We start from the raw sequence: 20,155 nt of genomic DNA, 5'->3' as shown, positions 1-20,155 counted from the left end.
TAAGAACATAATTTTGAGATGTTCGTAGGCTCTCCCAGATTGTCAAAGGGGACCAGATCAAAAAGACAATTACAAAACTCTCAAGTCCAGCCCATATTTACAAGAATCCCTCCACCTTTCCCCAGTATACCTAATAAATGATAATCCAGATTTTGCTTAAAGACTTCCAATGAGGGAGAACCTGTTATTTCCCCAGGAAACCTATTTCACTTTGGATAGAGCTAACTGAGAAAGTTCCTCCTTATACCGAGCCTAAATAAGTCCCTCTAAAATTTCCCCTCATTGTTCCTAGTTTTGCCCTTTGGGACCAAGCTGAACCCATCTAATCCCTCAACTAAGTGGCCGAGAATTAGATGAGATGCATTTACAATTGTTCTCTGTGGCCTTTTCCCCCCACAGCTTTGTAATGAACTATCTACACATTTGCCCAGTTGACCCAAAAGTCTTTCTTGCCCAGTTTATTCTTCCAGAGAGACAGCTGACTGATGAGTTCAACTAAAAGTTAGAGCTGCAATGTTTCCAGAGCTATTCTGCCAATAAGAACAAGGACACAGCTCGAGTCAATGTGAGCATCAAAAGTCATGTTCAGCAATCTAATTTCCCCCTAGACCTTGCCAACCATTTGGTATTAAAGGCAGCTGGATGATGCTATGGATAAAATGTTGGATTTCCAGACAGGAAGAACAGATTGTCCGAGGTCTCAGGTCTCTGAGTTTTGAGGAAAATAAGTGTCCCAAAGTCCATGGACGTAGTGCCTTGAGACCTTTGCCCAGACAACAGAATTAAATGAGAATATTAAATGCAGTTGGAAACACTCAAACAATTGTGAAAAGGGATAGCTGTGAGCACACAGGACGGAAGTTTAAAATGCACAACGGATTGAATCTCGTTCTATTAGAACACTGCATAATAATAGATCATAGATTCAGAGTTCCACAGGACCTCGAGTTCAAGTACATAGACCAGAGAGGTTAAACAGGAGCTCTATGCAGTCTGAACCACTTTATGTACAGGGAGACATTTCCACAGGGGAGAAAATCCTAATCCACGATCTTAATACTAAGAAGAAAGGTCCTCAATTTATCTTTATAGCCACATAAAAATGTAAGCACGCATGGACCCATTCTCCAATGAACAATATTTACATTCACAAAGGAAATATTCACCTGTAGTTTTTAAAGTCCTAAGTAGCAAATATATGGTTACATTAACTTTGAAAAGGGACATAATGACTATAAACCAGACACGATAGTTCCAGAAACAGAGACGTGGCTTTGCCAGGTCACTTAAACTCGAAGGTCCATCTTCCTCTGCCTTTTGGTTTCTTATCTATAAAATGAGGGTGTTTGGTTAGATGGTCTCCCTTCCCATGCTAGGTTTTGCATCCTATGACACTATGGAAACCTTTTAAACAGCAGCAATAACAACAAGTAATTATCTTCCCCTGGATGTCCCTGGAGACCATCTTCAGTCACCTTGAGCTTAAGAGACAGAAGTCTGCTTCCCTCAGGCTCAGACTGCATGTATTTCAGGGAAGATTCTGTATAGACTAACAAGAAAGAGGGCAATATCTGATCCGTCCTCCTTCCCCCCTGCAATATCCGGTCTCCATAATGGGTATTCCTGATTCCCTCAGAGGTTTTTGTGAATTTTGTGAATTCTTTTGACATCTAGCATACTCCTATTAAAAAGAAATGTGAAAATGTATCACCAAGACTCTTACAACAGGACCCCTTTATTGTTCTGTGATCTAGACAATGGGGTCATCTTAATGAATCAAATAAGAACGTTCATTAGGACTTCTTGAGGGCTGATAACTGTTCTAAGCCCAGGAAAACAAATACAGAGCAACCCTGCCCTCAAGGAGCTTATATATAATAATAAATAATCTCTAAATAAATAAATCTAAATAAAATAAATAATAAAGTCTCCCTAATATAGGGAGACTATCAGAGTCCAGGGAAGGGTGTCTTAGCTTAAGAATTCACATGAGGGGACAGCTGGGTAGCTCAGTGGATTGAGAGCCAGGCCTAGAGACAGGAGGTCCTAGGTTCAAATCCGGCCTCAGCCACTTCCCAGCTGTGTGACCCTGGGCAAGTCACTTGACCCCCATTGCCCACCCTTACCACTCTTCCACCTATGAACCAATATACAAGAAGTTATGGGTTTAAAAAAAAAAAGAGAGAGAATTCACATGAATGGTGACTATCACCAGAGGGTAGTCCATTGATAAGCCTTTTCTAGAAGCAATGATAGTGGTGACTTGATTACTGTTCTCAGAGTTGGAGAGCTGGGGTGTGAGGGTAAAGGGAATATGTCCACGGGAGGGGAGTGGGCAAAAAAATGGCCAGGTGGGTGGCAGAATGGGATCTAAAGCATGACTTAAGGTGAAATTTCTGAGATAAAATCACCATGTAACAGGACCGTCTTGATAATTCATTAACAAAAACTAGATGACAGCTAAGTCATTTGGTGATTAGAGTATTGGCTGTGGAGCCTGGAAGACCCGAGTTCATATTTTGCCTCAGATACTTGCCAGCTTTGTTTCCTTGGTCAAGTCCTACGATGTCTTTGAGCCTTAGTATCCTCAACTGTAAAATGGAGTCTTAACCTCATTGGATTCAGATAACGTATGTAAAGTGCTTTGCAAAACCTTAAAGTGCTGTATAAAAAAATGCTCTTATAATTTTTAGTCATTATTATTTTTTAAACCTCTTCAGGATATGGTCTAAAGTGGACCACATTCAGTTGTTTCTCAGTAATATCTGACTCTTTGTGACCCCATGGAGGATTTTCTTGGCCAAGATACTGGAGTAGTTTGCCATTTTCTTCTCTGGCTCACTTTACAGATGGGGAAACTGAGGCCAAAAGGGTTAAGTGACTTGCCATGAGTCTCACAACTAGTGTCTGAGGTCAGATTTGAAAACAGAAAGAAGAGTCTTTCTGGCTCCAGATCCAGCGCTCTATCCACTGGGCCACCTAGCTGCCCAAGAAGGACCTACTTCATATTCAAATCCCCTCTAGTTCTAGTGTCTAGTGTAAATACTTTTTGTATTTCTACCTGCTTGGGTATACTGGACTGGGGTATTTTTTTGTTAGGAGAAAATGGAGAGGACTCAGTCTTGAATGTGATTGGAATCTTCGCTATGGAGTGGAACCCAAGTGGCTGTTTTCTGCTTTTGTTGGCAGTTACTCATGGAGCTGGGGCAGAGACTGGCAGTGGGAGGGGGCATAAGGGACTAAAATTGGCTTAAAGTGGGGGGAGGAGGAAAGAAACCTGGGCTGGGAAATGTGTTCACCTTGGAAATGTGCATTTTGGTGTAGAACTTTTTTTCTGCCATAAGTGATACCAATAAATGTTTGTTATTTTTTTTAAAAAGATCATTTCTTATATATTAGCATTTCCTAAATGTACACATATTCCTGAACCTAACTCAGTTCCTGGCCCATCGTGGTTACTAAATGATAATTTATTGATTAACCTTCTTATAATCTTAACTCAAGTTATTTTTCTGACCAATAATTTTTTCCAGAAATCATTACTTTTTGCTTTTAATTCCTGGGCATTTTTGTTTCAGAATACATCCTCTGGCACCCTTCCCAGGTGATCAAATCTGGTTACTACTTCTTCTTTCAAATGCCCTGGTTCCCAGAATTCATGTTCACCATAAATGACTTCAAGGTGAGCTTATGCAAATGCAATTATTAATGTTCCTCAGAAAGATTTTAATAGAATTTAGCCCTTTAAGAAAAATCAACAGATGAGCAAAGAACTTGGTTTTCCCTTTCTAATTGCTTTGCTTATTTTCAAAATTTCTATTTTCTTCTTTTTTTAAGCAATGACCCTCATTCTGTAGTGTTCCACTGAGTACATTTCTGATTATCTGCATCATGCAGAAGGCCCTTAAAAACCTGTCATTAGTCTAGACACTTGGCATGCACTGGCACTGGAGCTTTCCCCATAAAAAGCCAAGCATTTGACACAGGTTGTGTTAGAAGTAATGGCAGGGAGGGCAGGAGATGTTAAATGGAGAGACAGAGAAAGAGAGGGCCTTAAGGACAAAGGAATCCAGAAGGATGATCACCAATGTGCCTATGCATGGCACACTGAAATGATGCCACCATTTGAGCCTTACACACATGAAAAAATTAGGCTTAAAACAATTTAAGAACAATATAAAACACTGTACAATAAAGAGTTAAGTTGAATAGAATCGGCCAGTACCCTGGACAGTATAATTGCTTTTTCAAGATCGTATCCCATCATTCCTTCTTTCTCTCCTCTTTGATTTTTAATCAGTCCCTGTTTACTACCTCTTTCCCTACTTATAAACATGTTCAAGAATCTGTTCTCCTTTAAAACGACTTTTTAGACCCTGATGTCCCTTCGAGCTTTCATCCTATAGCCTTGTAGGCTCTGAGTATCCATATCTCAATTCTGCTCCAACTGGGAAATCAAGTTCCCAAAGCAAGACTACATCTCCTTTAGGGTGCTAGGGGTACCCCTGAAAAGTTGAGAACATCCTTCTCTAAAGATATCTTCTTGAGACCCCACCGTGTTGTGTGTCTAGTTACAGTTAATATCTCCTTTATACATCATCATCATCATCATATCTAGTACTTAAAGTAGCTTCTATGAGCCACATACTATGCTAGGTGCTTTACAAATATTATTTCATTTGATCCACACAACAACCATGGGAGGTAAGCTTAATTATTATTATCTGTTGAGGAAATTGAGGGAAACAGATTAAAGTGATTTGCCTGGGACCATGCAGCTAATAAGTCAGAGGCTGTATTTGAATTTCCTGGCTCCAGAGCCAGAGCTCTGTCCATAGTTCCACCTAGCTAACTCTTATTATCTATACCCAGCAGAGATTAGTGCCCCAGAATTAATTAATTAGGCACCATTTAACCAATTAACATTAATTAGCTTTTACAAAGAGATATTTACTGAGAAGGAAATATAAGATTAAAAATTAATATTCAAATACTTCCAGTATTATATTCTTATAAGAATTTATTGATTAATAACTTGAAGAAAAAAAGAAAATGATAGCATTAGCAAAGAGAGAGTTGCCCGGACCACCAAAAGCAGGAAGAGAGCTAGGAGAAGAGCGCCGGAAGAAGAGTAAAAAAGGCGAGGTTACAGCAAACTTTTATGTACGATATGTAAGGACACTACATGGACAAAGGGAAAAGGATTCTGGGAGATGAAGTCTTTAGGGTACAATATTTCTAATTACATATTTCCCCCTGTGGTCCTTTGGGAGACCAGTCTCCCCAAGGGATCATTTTAAACATAGACAACTTAAAACTCTAAAGATTTTTAACTAAAGGTATATACAATATTGCAGTTTCTAAAGGGAAATTACAATAATTTGGGAATAAAGGGAAATAAAAGAGAAAAAGAGCAAAATCGATGTTAGGTGCATTGACAAAAACCAATTTGGGGGCAGTCCCCTTTGGCATAAGAGTGTACATTCAAAACAAATGTATTCAACACCCCATAGTTCAATTTCAATTCAAGCACATCCCAAAGTTCACTCTGGATCTTCTGGTGCAGTGTGTGGTTTCTGCAGGCATCTTCATGAGACCTTCTCCAAACAGTTCACTTTCTGGATTTAGGGAGGTAGCAAGTTTCTTATCCTAAAATTACTCTCAAAAGGATTTAAACTTTGCATTACAGGATAATAATACAATACAACAAGAACAGAAGTACAAACAGTTGCCTACAACCCCCTGTGACACACCATCCCCTAAATCACCTCTGTCCCTGAGAAGACTAGGTTTGACTTTAAAGCATTTTCTACATAGAATTTGTCCTACCAAGTTCACTTCTAAATGCTGCATGGCCAATGCAGTTGCTGTTATTCCCTCTTAACTGACTTCTCTAGGCTAAGCCATTCTCTGACAATCAGAAGACCCCTGCCACCCATGCAGCATGCCCACCAGCTTCCTTTGGAGAAACAAGAATACCTCTATGCCCACCCATTTCCAATTGGGCCTCTCTCTACAATGCTGGGTTACCTATTATGGAACACAAGATTCCTGTTGCCCAAGTGCCCAGTGGTTTCCAGTTATCCCCCTCTCTAATACTAAATAATAATAATAATAGTAAAGAGTTCACCACCCACCTCTGGCCTCAGGGGGACTGTACCTCAGGACCCTGACATCTTCTGAGCACAAGATTTATTCTACCTCTTAGCTCTTTAAGTTCTTCTGCAGAGCAAGCAAGGAACCCTGGCTTCCTGATCATCCTGCCATATCTCCCCCTTTTCCTATGTGCTATCAGGCAGGTCTGGTAGGACCTCCAAAGGCAAACCATCACCACCTGCCCTGAAGCTGAAATTTAAAGATGGACTTGCATAGCCTGATCTCATGCCTCCCTCAAAGGCTCTCTCTCCAACCACTAATACTCTGCCTGGACTCACTTCTTAGTGACTCACTTCTCAGAATCCCTTAGTGATTCTGAACCCCTGCCCACTGTTGTACAAACTCAGTTGTTATGCCTTTACATCCATCTACCTCACATCTGTCCCCCCAATAGCCCACTAGTGATCTGCCCACCTTTTCCCATCATGCTCTTTGAAATGCCTGTTCCATAATGAATGAACCTCCTTTCAATTTTTTATTGATTTGTTTTATCAATTACATGTAATAACAAATTTCCACATATTTTCCAAAGTTATAGGATCCAGATTGTCTCCCTTCCTCCTTTCCTCCTTCCCTTCTGGAGCTGGAAGCAATTCAATCTGAATTATATACATATTATCAGACAAAATGGAACACCTTTCATACAAAATCTCTTCCTTTCTTACTTCTCTTTCTTCCCTCGGGGCCATTTCTGGTGCCAGCTACTCTTTCTCTCATGCCATCCGACTCACTTGGCATGACAAGAGAGTAAGAATTCTCCTCAATCCCCATTGCCTCTCCTCTTTCAGATTCCCTCTCAACCACCTTCTCTAAGTAATGCATCCTCTTTAGTTTATGCTAGCCAAATTTATTACCTAGCCTATATCCTGGTTTGTTTCCTTTCAGCCCCAGAACATTCTCCTTTCTTCCTCAGTGAGTTGGCTTATTCTTTTTTTTTTTCTTTTTAACCCTTGCCATCTGTCTTAGAATTAATACTAAGTATTGGTTCCAATGCAGAAGAGTCGTAAGGGATGGGCAATGGGGGTTCAGTGACTTGCTCAGAGTCACACAGTTTGGAAGTGTCTGAAGTCAAATTTGAACCCAAGATCTCCCACCTCTAGGCCTGGTTCTCTATCCTTTGGGCCACCTAGCTGCCACCGAGTTTTTTTTATTCTTTATGTCATGCCCATTATTGAAGTCCTTTAAGGCCCTGTGCTAGGCCCTCTTCTGTACCCCCTCTATAATAGCTCTCTTGACAGTCTCATCAGCACCAATGGATTCAAATCTAATCTCTAGGAAGATGATTTCCACATCTCTACATCCAGCGCTAATGTCTTTGCTAAGCTACAGTTATGCATCACTAATTGCCTCTTGAGTATTTCGGACTGAATCTCCCACAGGTATCGCAAACTTAAGAAACCCAGAGCAAGAATTTGTCATCTTCCCCTCAAAATCTTCCCCTCTCAACTTATGAGAAAGAATCCTATCCGTACCCAGAGAAAGAACTGTGAGAGTGGAAACACAGAAGAAAAACAACTGCTTGATCACATGGGTCAATGGGATATGACTGGGGATGTAGACAATCACCCTAGTACAAATATCAATAATATGGAAATAGGTCTGGATCAATGAAACATGAAAAACCCAGTGGAATTGCTTGTTGGCTATGGGAGTGGGGCGAGAGGAGGGGAGGGACAGAACACGAATCATGGACATGGAAAAAGATTCTAAAAGAATTAATTAATTAATTAAACTTAACTAAAAAAATCTTCCTCTCTTTGTTCTGAACATCCCTATCACTGTCAATGGGTACCACCATCCCTTAGTCATCCAGGCTCATCAACTCTGTGTCATCTTCCACTTCTTCTCCTCCCTCAACTCCATCTGTCTAATCTTTTGCCACGTCTCTGTCTTGGCTACCATCACAGTTTCTGTTCTATCTTTGTGTGCCTTCCTTTCTAAACTCACAGCCACAATCCCTCAATCCCTCTCACCTAGACTACTACAGCCACCTTCTAAGTGATCTCTATGCCTCCAGTTTCTTCCCTCTCCTCAGCTGCCAAGGTATTTTTTTAAAAGTCTAGGTCACTTTTTTCTTTTTCTTTTCTTTTCTTTTCTTTTTTTTTTTTTTTTTTTTTTTTTTTTTTTTTTTTTTTGCATCTCTAGCACTTAGTAGAGTGTCTGGCACATTGTAAGAGCCTAATAAATGTTGATTTGCAGCCACTGCTAAGCTGGAGTCAAGAAGGTCAGTTGGGACTTCATTCCTCGTGGGGCTCAGCTGTCTACAAAATCTAGGATGGACTCCACCCTCTGGGTCTCTAGCAGCAGCTCTTCTCTCTTGTCCTCTTATAGCTCACAAGGTCACAGCCGAGAAGATGTTTCTTTTCCCTAAAGCTGGAAAGAACAAAAGCAACGATGCTGTCTCTCTAACAAGAGCAGTGCCCTGTGCTCTCTGTGCCTTCCCGTGGGCTAGATGGAGGTCCCCCTCCCACTCACAGGATTTCCCCAGCAGCTCATCTTCCTAGCTCACCACAGAGAAGGAAAAAGGACCAGTTACCTCCTTGGCTGCCTATCAGAAGGGAACAGGAGATAGAGTGCAGGGCCTAGAATCAGGAATACCCATCTTTGTGAGATCAAATCTGGCCTCAGTCACTCCCTATCTGAATGATCCTGGGCAAGTCACTTAACCCCATTGGCCTCAGTTTCTTCATCTGTAAAGTGAGCTGGAGAAGGAAAGGACAAACCACTCCAGTATCTTTGCCAAGAAAAGCCCAATTGAGGTCCTGAAGAGTCAGGCATGGCTAAAATAACTGAACAACACCATGGAAGAGCAGGATCACAGATTCGATCTTACCAAGATGAATCTTCATAACTCCAGGCCCAGCGCACTGGGCACTACTATGGTGCCACGTAGTTGGCCCTCTGCTCTGCCATGACTCTCCTTTAACCTGTCTGAATGTTCCTTTTAACAATGATGAGAACTAGCATTTATAGCCTGCTTTACAATTTGCAAAGTACTTTCTTTATGGTATCTCATTTGCTCCTCACAACAAATTATAGACACCTTTATTTTCACTATATTTCTTCTATTTTTAATCGCCTTTATTCATTTATTCAAGCCTTCCCTATGCATAGGTGATCCCCAGGGTTTTGTCTCAGGCTCCTTCTCTTCTCCTCCCGTTATCCCTCCCTTATTAATCTCATCTCCTCCTACATGTTTAGTTTTTACCTCTACCAGGTAGACTATTCCCAAATCTGTATATCTGGTCCCACTCTCTCTCCTGAACCCCAGGCCAGTACCACCAGCTGAAAATCCCCACCTGGTTGACCTGCCTCTTCGTCCTATACTTGCCAGGCATCCAAGTTTGAAACCTCAAGCATCCTTAACTTCACCCTTCGTTCCTCTTTCTCCCTATCCCTTGACAAGTTTTGTTAATTCTATTCCCATGGCATCTCTTACATTTATCCCTTTCTCTGTCTGTCACAATAATTCAAGCCTCATTACTTCTCATCTGAATGATCCTACTAACCTTCTAATTGGTCTCCCTACTTTCAGTCTCTCTTCTCTTAAAACTATCCTCCACGCAGCTGCCAAAATAATCATCCCAAAGTAAAGCCTGGGCCATGCCATTCTTCCCCTCAAAAATCTTGAGTGGCCCCTTATTTATTGCTTCTAAATATAAAATTCAGATCTTGTAGACTCACATTTAAAGGTCTTACGCAATTTAGTTACAACCCAGGTGGTACAGTGGATAGATTGCCAGACCTGGAGTCAGGAAGATCTCAGTTCAAACCCAGCCTCAGACTATTACTAGTTGTGTGCCCCTGGGCAAGTCTTTAAACCCTGTTTGCCTCAGTTTCCTCACCTGTAAAATAAGTTAGAAAATAAAATGATAAACCACTCCAGTATCTTTGCCAAGCAAACCCTAAATGTGTTATGATTAAAAATGATGAGGACCGAGATCAAAAGGGAGAATAGTATTTTAATAAAAGCCATGCTGATAGAGATAAAAATCATTAGACCACGTGCTGGTAAGAATTAAAAACTGCTGCCCCAGCCATTATTGTTACCTCCACGCGCTCAGGTAGCTAAAGAGCTAAAGAGGAAGTTCAAAGTCACTTCCCCCTATTTAAACTGTCCTTCTGCGTGGTGAAGGTAAATGTCCTTCTGCGCAGGCATCCCCACGCCCAAAGAACCGGAAACGGAAACCCGTTGGACCACGAGAAATGTAGTTTAATAGTTCCCATGTGTCCATAGAAAATATATATACACTTTTAAATGGCATTTCCCAAATTCCTATTCTACAAATGGAGTTACAGAGAGTTAGACATGACTGAACAACAACTCCATTTTCAGCCTTATTTCACATTCTACTCCTCTATTTACTCTTTGTTTCATACAAACGAAACTACTAGACATTGCCTAAACTGAATATTCCATCATCTGCTGCCGTATATTGATCTTGGAATGCACTCCCTCCATTTTTCACAAGTCCTGTCACAGAGAAGGTTCCTAATAAATATCAACTGAACAAATGAATCTCTATTCTTTCGATTCCTCATTCTTTTTTCAAGGTCGAAAGCAGGTGCTACCTTCCCTGACTCCCTCAGTTATTAGTGCTTTTTTCCCTCCTGATTATTCCTAGAGCTTGTTGTCCCTCTCTTTTGCCCCTTTCATATTGTATCTTATATTCTATTGTTCTGTTTAGATATTTTATCTCCCTAATAGTATGTAAACTCCTTGAGAGCAGGGACCATTTCTTTTTCTTCTTTTAATCCTTACCTTCTGTTTTGGGATGGATACTAAATATCTGCTCCAAGATTGAAGAGTGGTAAGGGCTAGGTAATTGGGGTTAAGTGACTTGCCCAGGGTCACACTACTAGGAAGTATCTGAGGCCAGATTTAAACCCAGCACTTTCCATTTCCAGGCCTGGTGATCTAACTAACGAGCCATCTCACTGCCCTGAGTAGGGACCATTTCCTTCTGTCCTTTGTATCCTCAGCATCCAGCAAGACTGCCGTTCCAAGTACTAGCTACTTAATAAATATTGGTTGAATCTAATTGAATCAGGGCAAGTTACAGGGTGGCAAGCCTCCTAGAACTGGAATGCACAGATAAGAACAGTTGCACAAACAAAGATGGCAATAAGTGTGGGGTATGTGATGATTTGGGGAAGCCCGACCTGATTGGAGTAGGGGGTACATGCTGCGTAGTTGTCACCTTCATCCTTCCATCAGAAGGCAATGACTGGATTTATGAGTCTGTTGTCTAAACTAAGCGGTGTAGACCTTTAAATGTGAGTTTACATATCTAGGATTTGCCTTTTCTTTCCCCTAGGCTCTGAAACACTTATTTACAAGCCAGAGTACTGGCATTGGAAAGAAAGGGTGCCGATTAACCACAGAAGACCTTGAAGCTTATATTTATGTATTTTCTCAACCTGGAGCACTGACAGGTCCAATTAACCATTACCGGAATATCTTCAGGTAAGTGTCTTTCAGCCAGGCAGAACATTCCGGTCCAGTTCTGGAGATCCAAGGCCTCATCTCCAAGACAGGAGAGAAGAACGCCATGGTTTTCTAGTCTTTGTGGAAGTCCAGTTCTGTCTATGTGTCTTTCCCAAGAATAATGGAAACTTTATGCTTATGAACCTCAATTGTCTTATTTATTTTTGTCTAAGAGAACAGGAATTTACCGCATATTGGTCTTGGGGGTGGGGGGAGACTCCAGTTTGTGTTATTTGCTGCTAACAGTTCAGGGAAGTAACATAAACCTGTATGTTTTCTGTCATGTAAAAGGAATGAATTAGATCCTAATTTATGGAGGAAAGATCATTACTATTACCATGAGGTCATCATTCTACTCCTTCGTTACATAGCTTGGGTGTGAAATAGTCCATCGATTAACCTGGTATGAGATAGGCGTTTATTTGAATGAATGATATTATTAGTAGTATAACGTTTCAGGAAGGATATTAAACCTTGTTAAATGCATGCAAAATTTTCTGAGTTTGGATGTTGATATTTTTTAAATCTCAGAAATTATTTACAAGCATTAAAAACAAAATGCAATTATGAGGAAACAGTTCGAAGCTCCCTTTCATCCCAACATTCTGGAATTCTTATGTATCTTTAAAAACAAGTGAATCTTCTTAATGGATTATCTAACTGGAATCAAATGTAAATTAAGCAACCACTAAGAGTCAGGAAGACCCAAATTTGAATCCTATCTCAGACACTGGCTATGTGAATCTAGTCCCTTAATATCTCTCAGCATCAGTTTCCTCATCTGTAAAATGGAGCTAATAATGGCACCTATTACACTGGGCTATTTAAAGAATCAAGTGGTATATAATACATGCAAAGTACTTTATAATCCTTAAAGCCCTACACAAATGTTTTGCTGTTATTCGGTCATTTTAGTCGTGTCCCACTTTCTGTAACTCCATTTGGCAATCTCTTGGCAAACATACCAGAGTGATTTGCCATTACCTTCTCCACTTCATCATATAGATGAGGAAACTGAGGCAAGCAGAATTAAGTGACTTGCCCAGAGTCACTCAAGCTAGTAAGTGTCTGAGGCCAGATTTGAACTCAAGAAGTTGTCTCTGACTCCAGACCGGATGCTCTATCCCCTGCACCACCCAGCTGCCCTCACACAAATGTAAGCTCTTATTATTTTCAGGAGCCTTTCTTAAAGAAAGAATCTTATAGATTGGTTTCCTGGGAGAACTGATGCTGCCGCATTAGAAAAGATGGTATATTCATTTTGAGAATGGATTGTAAGCCCCTGACTCTTTTCTTCACAGCTGCCTGCCACTAAAGTATCATCAAGTGACCACTCCAACGTTACTCTTATGGGGAGAAAGAGATGCATTTATGGATGTGGAGATGGCCGAAGTCACAAGGATTTATGTGAAGAGCCATTTTAGGCTAACAATTTTGTCCGAAGCCAGCCACTGGCTTCAGCAAGATCAACCCGACATAGTGAATAAATTAATATGGACATTCCTCAAAGAAGAAATGAGGAAAAATGAGTAATTTTAAGGACAAGTGATGTTAAGGACCAGAAAGCCTTTAGCAGCCAAAAAATGATGTGAAAGGGGATGTCTTCTTCAGCATTCTGTTTAGGCTTTGTTAAGCGAAACACTGTTTTCATTGTACTGTATCGTGACTATGCTGATACATAGTTGTTTCACTGTGTTGAAAAAAAGAAGATTGTGTATAATGTTAATGTGGGGTTTTCTTTCCTGTTCTTCTGTTTTGCACATAAAATAACTGCCTTAAAATATATCGACTGATATAAAAAAAAAAAAAGAAATCGTGGGAAATGGATTTTTTTAAAACTTTCTTCATTATGTTAACATGTGGTGCCTTTTACAAGTTTCAAATGAGAAGATACAAGTGTGCCATATGAAAAGACAGTTACATGATGATATCAGTTTTCATTTTTATGGTTGGAAAGTTTTGTTTTGTTTTGACTGTTTTTTTAACCATTAAAAAGTCTATTATCAAATCTTTGGCTCTCATGGCATGATAGCACGTTAATCCGAAGACAGTTATGTTTAGAGGCATTTGTGTTCTTTAAGAGAGTTATGATAGCTCAGTGGATTGAGAGTCGGGCCTAGAGACGGGAGGTCCTGGGTTAAAATCCGGCCTCAGACACTTCCCAGCTGTGTGACCCTGGGCAAGTCACTTGACCCCCATTGCCCACCCTTACCACTCTTCCACCTAGGAGCCAATACACAGAAGTTAAGGGTTTAAAAAAAAAAAGAGAGAGAGTTATGAATAGCCCTTTCTACTGTGAATTCCTTGCTATCAGTCAGTGATTTGTGAAGATTTATTTCACAAGTCCCAATGACTAGCAGAAAAATGGAGATTTCTATTCAGAATTTACTTATAAGTGAATGCTATTTAATGAGGCTTAATACTCTCGTGGTTATTAACGGAAGTGAAATTTACTATATTTCTAGAATAACATATTTCTTTTTCTATACCATAGTCATCTTAAAACATCTAAAATTGAAAAAAAAAAAAACAAGGGTGGGGAAGAGGGAGAAGCACACAGATAAGTTACTCATCCTAATTTATCCATTCAATTAGCCACATTAGAACATTTAAAAGACTCCCAACTCCTCTTGCATAAATGGGTGTTCAATGCAACAAATATTTTATTGAGTGATGAGTGTCTAGCTTTGTGCTAGATTCTGTGGGGAAACAGAAGTGTAAGCCTCTGCTCTCAGGAAGCTCAGAATATCTACGTCTAAAGCCCCAGATGCACTCTGTACAACACAGTGAAGGTTGCTTGGATTCTGAATGGTTCTCCTTTGGCAGAATGGAGGACCAGAAACAAGGGGTCAATGGCCATGGAATATCATGGCAAGCCAAAGCACAGCTAGAATATTGAATAATGCTTAGTAATAATAATAGCTCTCATTTATATAGAGTTTTACGGTTTTAGCAATGTATTTTATACAGGTTGTGATCCTTACAAGTCTAGAGCTGATAGATGACCAACTAGCACCATCTTACTGAGTTCAAATATGACTTCAGACACTCCCTGTATGATCCTGTTTACCTCAGTTTCCCCATCTGTCAAATGAACTGGAGAAGGAAATGGCAAATCACCCTAGTATCTCTGCCAAGAAAACTCAAAATGGGGTGAGGCGGGGTTGGACATGACTGAACAACTGAACCTCACTAGTCTGAGAGGTAGGTACAATTAAATTCCCATTTTATAGACAAGGAAACTTGAGGCTGAAAGAGCTTGAGTGACAGTCCCTAGGGCCATACAGCCAGTAAGTGTCTGAGGCAGGATTTGAATTCAGGTCTTTCAGGCTCCATCCCCAACACACTTACCATGAGTTTTGCATGGCTAAAGGAATCTAAATCTACTTAATTAAGATTCATTATGTCACAGTGCTAATTCTTCTGGGAGGAAGACAATGCAAATTACTCAACATGTTCTCATGAGTATTCTAGCAATGCACATCAAATTTCTTTTCTCTGCTTAAGATGCTCTGGTACCCATGCTACTACATCTGTTTTTTATTAATGCCTTAGTAACAATCCAGTAAACCTAAAAAGCTATATTTTGTAATCAAGGGTTTGACAATGTGCTCAGTCTATAAAAATGGAGAGAAGCCATTATTTTAATGAACAAATATTGGTAAAATTGGTAAAAAAAATTGGCAAAATATGGCTAGTAAGTATCTGAGGTCACATTCAAACTCAGATCTTCCTGATTCCAGATTGGGTGTGCTATTAGAGCACTAAAAAGATCTAAAATTTAAAAAATATTTTGCTCACAACTACATTGTTGTGAAGCTGGGAGACAGTGGTGTGTAGTGGATCTAAAAATCCAGAAGTAATGGGTTCAAATTCTGCCTTCAATCCATCCTTGCTGTACAACCATGGGGGTTCCCTTATTTGTTCTATGTTTCAGTTTCTTCTTTAAAATTAAGAGATCATAGTTTTAGCTCTTGATCTTTAAAAATCTTTAAAATTCTTCTGTAAAATGAGGAGCTCATGCTTTTAGCTCTTAATCTATAATCCTATTATTTTCCACATTTTGCAAATGAGGAAACTGACATCTGATTTGTTTAGGGTTACTTTGAGTCGAGGACCAGCCCTTCATGCCAGGCCTCCTGATTGCGAGACTGGTGTTTTAAATATGATATTGTACTCTACTCATGCTATGAAGTATGTGAAAACTCTGGCTCACAGCCCATTTGGTAATACACCCTCTAAATCTTCTATAGAAAACTGCAACCAAAGGTATAAACAAAGTATGGGCATTCCACTTGCATTCAACAAACTTTTTCAATAAAATTATCTCCTATGCTCTCAATAGATCCAGAATCCATATAATACCGACCCTTTCCATAAAGGAGTTTGTGCTTTGGGCTATCTTCAGAGTCTTTATGACTGGTTTAAATGACTGCATTTATATGGATTGCAAAACGAAAGCAATGATCCCTTGGCTAGCTGTGTCCAATGACATGGATATAATCTGATTCTCACAGTTTCAAACGTCATCATTTGGAAAATTACGTGAATGGACAGAGATATAGACTAAATGGTTGTGTGGAAGGATACTTAGAATGCCTCCCTCTTGCATTTTCCTCTATAGGTTACATAGGACAAAATAATGAGGAAGTAGTTTAGTCTTTGCTCCCATAGGAATGAGAAATCAATAATCTGAGAAAACAATATTCTTTGTGGAAATTTTCTTATTGAAGGCCTTTTTCGGTTGTGTCCAATCCTTTGTGAGCCTATTTGGGATTTTCTTGGCAATAATACTGGAGTAGTCTGCCATTTCTTCTCCAGCTAATTTTACAGATGAAGAAACTGAGGCAAACAAAATCAAGTGAGTTGGCTAGAGTCACACAGCTAATAAATATCTGAGATAGAATCTGAACTCGTCTTCCTGACTTCAGGTCAGTGCTCTTAATAGAGATTGCCACCTTGCAACCCCTATTGAAGGCCTAATAAGTTTTTAATCTATCACTCAACCCAAGGAGGAACTGTTCCTTCAATTGATTAGAGTAATGGCAGAGAGAAGTTTACCTTACCTGACTACTTAAAAAGTCTCACATTCAGGAGGGAAGCAGAATCCTTAGAGGCCTTGATTGTAGAAGGATTGAATGGTTTTTAAAAAAAATTATTCTCTAGGATGTGCTGATATTTTAAGTTAGTATTGTTCTAAGACTGTGTTACCTGAATTCAGAACCCTTGCTTAAACTTTATCATGGAATTTTGTTTGTTATTTGAGAATATTATAAAATGTAATTCCAAAATGGCTTGTGCTAGAGAGATTTTCAGAGGTATAAGGAAACGGTCTGTTTTTGTATCTTTTTGTCTGTCTGTAACCCCAAAACACTTAAAATTATTTAATTAATAAAATTGTTTCTGGCAAGTTTGTGCCTAAAATATAGAGTACAGAACTTTTTTTCTTGGTTCCACTTAGGGGTGCTGATAAATGTTTCACAACCAGCTCTCCAAAAACACTTTTTTTCTTGGTTCCACTTAGGGGTGCTGATAAATGTTTCACAACCAGCTCTCCAAAAACACTTTTAAGGTTAATTTGTGTTATTAACATTTTCTCCATCAGTTTGTTAAGTTGAGACAATCAACACAATATACCAAGTCTGATTTTTAGCTGGTATAAATGCTCACCCTAAAAATATATTAAACTGACTCTAGCTCACCCCATCCCTAGTTGTACTTCTAACTGTAAAAGTTCAATATCTCAGTTTTTACCTTCAATATTTTTTAAGGATTTAGATTTATCAGCAACCCAAGCAGGTCAAGATCAGCAGAGCTATTGTCAATTCCATCTTAGAGAAAAGCAATTTTCATTCTATTATTGTCATTGGGAGAGGCAGCTGTGAAGGAGAATGTACTCGTCTTGGAGTCAGAAAGACTTGGGGTCAGATTTCATCTCTCTACCTGAGGCTGTATGATGTGTAGGGGACCAACAAAACTGCCTTTGCTTCTGGCCATGTCTCCTGTTATAGAATAAAATGGAAGTATATAGGAAGTTAAGGAATGAATGGAGAATATAAGAAGGGCTGCTAATTAATTAGGCTAATCACAGAGGCTAGGTACTTGAGGGTACTGGGAGAAATAAGCTGGATCCTTCAGGCAGGGAAGCTATCTCTATGATATGAGAAGAACTGAGTCAGCCAGAGATGGTATGGGTCTGGCTCAAGGGTTTCTTCAGCCTCCTGCTGTTATTTCTAAGCTCCCTTGATGGAGGAGTCAAGAGGCCCCTCGCTGCTGGTGAAAACTGAAACCTTACAGGAAGTGACGGCTGGCCACTTCCTGCCCAGGATGGATGCCTGGGTTTGCCCTCAAGAAATAAAGAAAAGTTACTCCTTTCCTTCTTCAGCCTTTGCCCTACTAGTGGGTACAATGATTCTCTAGACACTCTTTGTATAAAATCAAAGGGATTGGAGGGTTCCGGGTTAAGATGGCGGCAGAGAAAGAAGCAGCTCTTAACCTCTCCTGACCAAAACACATAAAACTCCTCAAGGGGACATAAAAACAAGTCCAGACGAACGGAGGAACCCCACAACAGGGCACAGCGTGGAAGGTACGTGGAATCGAGGCATTTCCATGCTATAAAGGGGTGAAACAGCTCTCACTAAATCCCGGGCTGAGCAACCACCCCACCCCCACCCCCTCCACACACAACACCTATAGCGCCGAAGCCAGCTAAAAAGAAATAGAGCAAGTTTGGGGCACCCATCGAGTCATTGGCAGCTCCGGGACCTGTTCCTGAGAGCAGCAAGATTTAGGAACCCAAAAAGCTAACGAACGCACACAAAATTTGAGTTCGGGAGCAGGGCGCCGAGAGCGGACACAGAGCGCAGAGCATGGACACAGGCGCAGAGTGCAGGCTTAGAGCGAAGACACAGGCGGACGCGTGGGTGGAGCCAGACACAGCCACAAGCTAAAGCTCTGAAACCCTGAGTGGGGAACCAGTGCAGATGGGTATACGACTGTGGAAGCAGCGCCCTGAGACTTGTAAAGAAACCTCCGGCAGACGATCAAGCAAGGGGGTCCACCAGGGGGCTTGACCGCGGACAGACCCTGAGCGCAAGGATAAACCTGAGAAGCTGCTGGGCTAATGATGGCTACCCAGTCTCAGGAAGTTCAGAAGAGAAAGATTAACAACAAGAAAAAGAAATCTTTGACACTCGACAACTTTTACACAGAGAAAATCCAGACAACCGAGCAAACAGAGGAGGAGAACAAACAAGCATCCGGACCCTCCTCAAATAAGGAAAACTCCTCACAACCTATGGAAGAGTTCAAAACTGAGATTTTGAGGAAAATGGAAGAGATCTGGCAAGAAAATAACTGTTTAAAAGGTAAAATCTTGCAATTGGAAAGTGAGGCTCAGAAACCAAATGAACTGATAAGCAAATCGAACACCAGAAATGACCAGATTGAAAAGGAATACCAGAAGATTATGGCCGAAAACCAGAAGATTATGGCCGAAAACCAGAAGATTATAGCCGAAAATCAGAAGATTACAGCCAAAAACCAGAAGATTACAGCCGAAAATCAAAAGATCATAGCCGAAAACTGAAAGATTATAGCCGAAAATCAATCCCTAAAGGCTAGAATTGAGCAAGTAGAAGGTAATGATCTCTCAAGACAACAAGAACAAATAAAACAAAGTCAAAAGACTGAAAAAATAGAAGGAAACATGAAATATCTCAATGAGAGAGTGACAGACCAAGAAAACCGGTCTACAAGAGACAACTTGAGAATCATTGGTCTTCCAGAAAAACCAGAAATTAATAGAAACCTGGACTCCATACTAACAGAAATTATTCAGCAAAGACATGGGGGATGGGAAAGAGGGGGTGAATAGCAGGGGACACCAAGAGAAACTTGAGTGAATAAGAAAATTGGATATTCTATTACACACAAAGAGGGCATGGGAGGGAGAGGGGACAAATACTATTATAAGAAGGAGAGGAAGAGAGCATTAAGAGGTAATAATCAAACCTTACTCTTAGTGTAATCAACCGGAGAGGGAAGAGTAGCTATATTATCCATTGGGACATAAAACTCTTATCTAACCCTTCTGAGAAAGTTAGAAGGGATAAACCAAGGGGAGCAGGGGAGTGGGGAGGACAAAAAAAGGGAGGGGAGAAGAGGGAGAGAATTCATAAGGCCTTTAAAAACAAAAAGAGGGGGAAAAATAAGGGAGGGGGTAGAAAGGGAAATTAATCAAGGGAGGGGATAAGGGATAGCGGCTCAATAGCAAACCACTGATTTAAAAGGAAAAAGTATAAGGAAAAAGGGGGTAGGAAGAGGGGAGGATTCGAAAATGTCAGCAAATGCACAACTGATGATTATAACTCTGAATGTGAATGGGATGAACTCGCTCATAAAACGGAAGCAAATAGCAGAGTGGATTAGAAACCAAAATCCCACCATATGTTGTCTACAAGAAACACATATGAGGCGGGTAGACATACACAAGTTTAAGGTTCAGGG

The 20,155-nt window shown here is 40.3% G+C and overlaps 1 protein-coding gene across 1 annotated transcript in view; it reads left to right on the top strand.

Annotated features, from left to right (window-relative positions):
- EPHX4 (epoxide hydrolase 4) overlaps positions 1 to 13,652 on the top strand; it is a 30,358-nt gene extending 16,706 nt beyond the window's left edge. Inside the window, exons 5-7 of the mRNA XM_044673541.1 lie at positions 3,579 to 3,682; positions 11,475 to 11,623; positions 12,946 to 13,652. Coding sequence (XP_044529476.1) covers positions 3,579 to 3,682; positions 11,475 to 11,623; positions 12,946 to 13,177 — 485 coding nt within the window. The 3' untranslated portion in view covers positions 13,178 to 13,652. The remainder of the gene's footprint in view (positions 1 to 3,578; positions 3,683 to 11,474; positions 11,624 to 12,945) is intronic.
- Positions 13,653 to 20,155: the final 6,503 nt, after the last annotated feature.

This window comes from Gracilinanus agilis, chromosome 4 (assembly GCF_016433145.1).
Source record: "Gracilinanus agilis isolate LMUSP501 chromosome 4, AgileGrace, whole genome shotgun sequence".
In the NCBI taxonomy this organism is placed as follows: Eukaryota; Metazoa; Chordata; class Mammalia; order Didelphimorphia; family Didelphidae; genus Gracilinanus; species Gracilinanus agilis.
The sequence above is the reverse complement of the archived record's forward strand: the minus strand, read 5'-3'. Positions and strand labels throughout refer to the sequence as shown.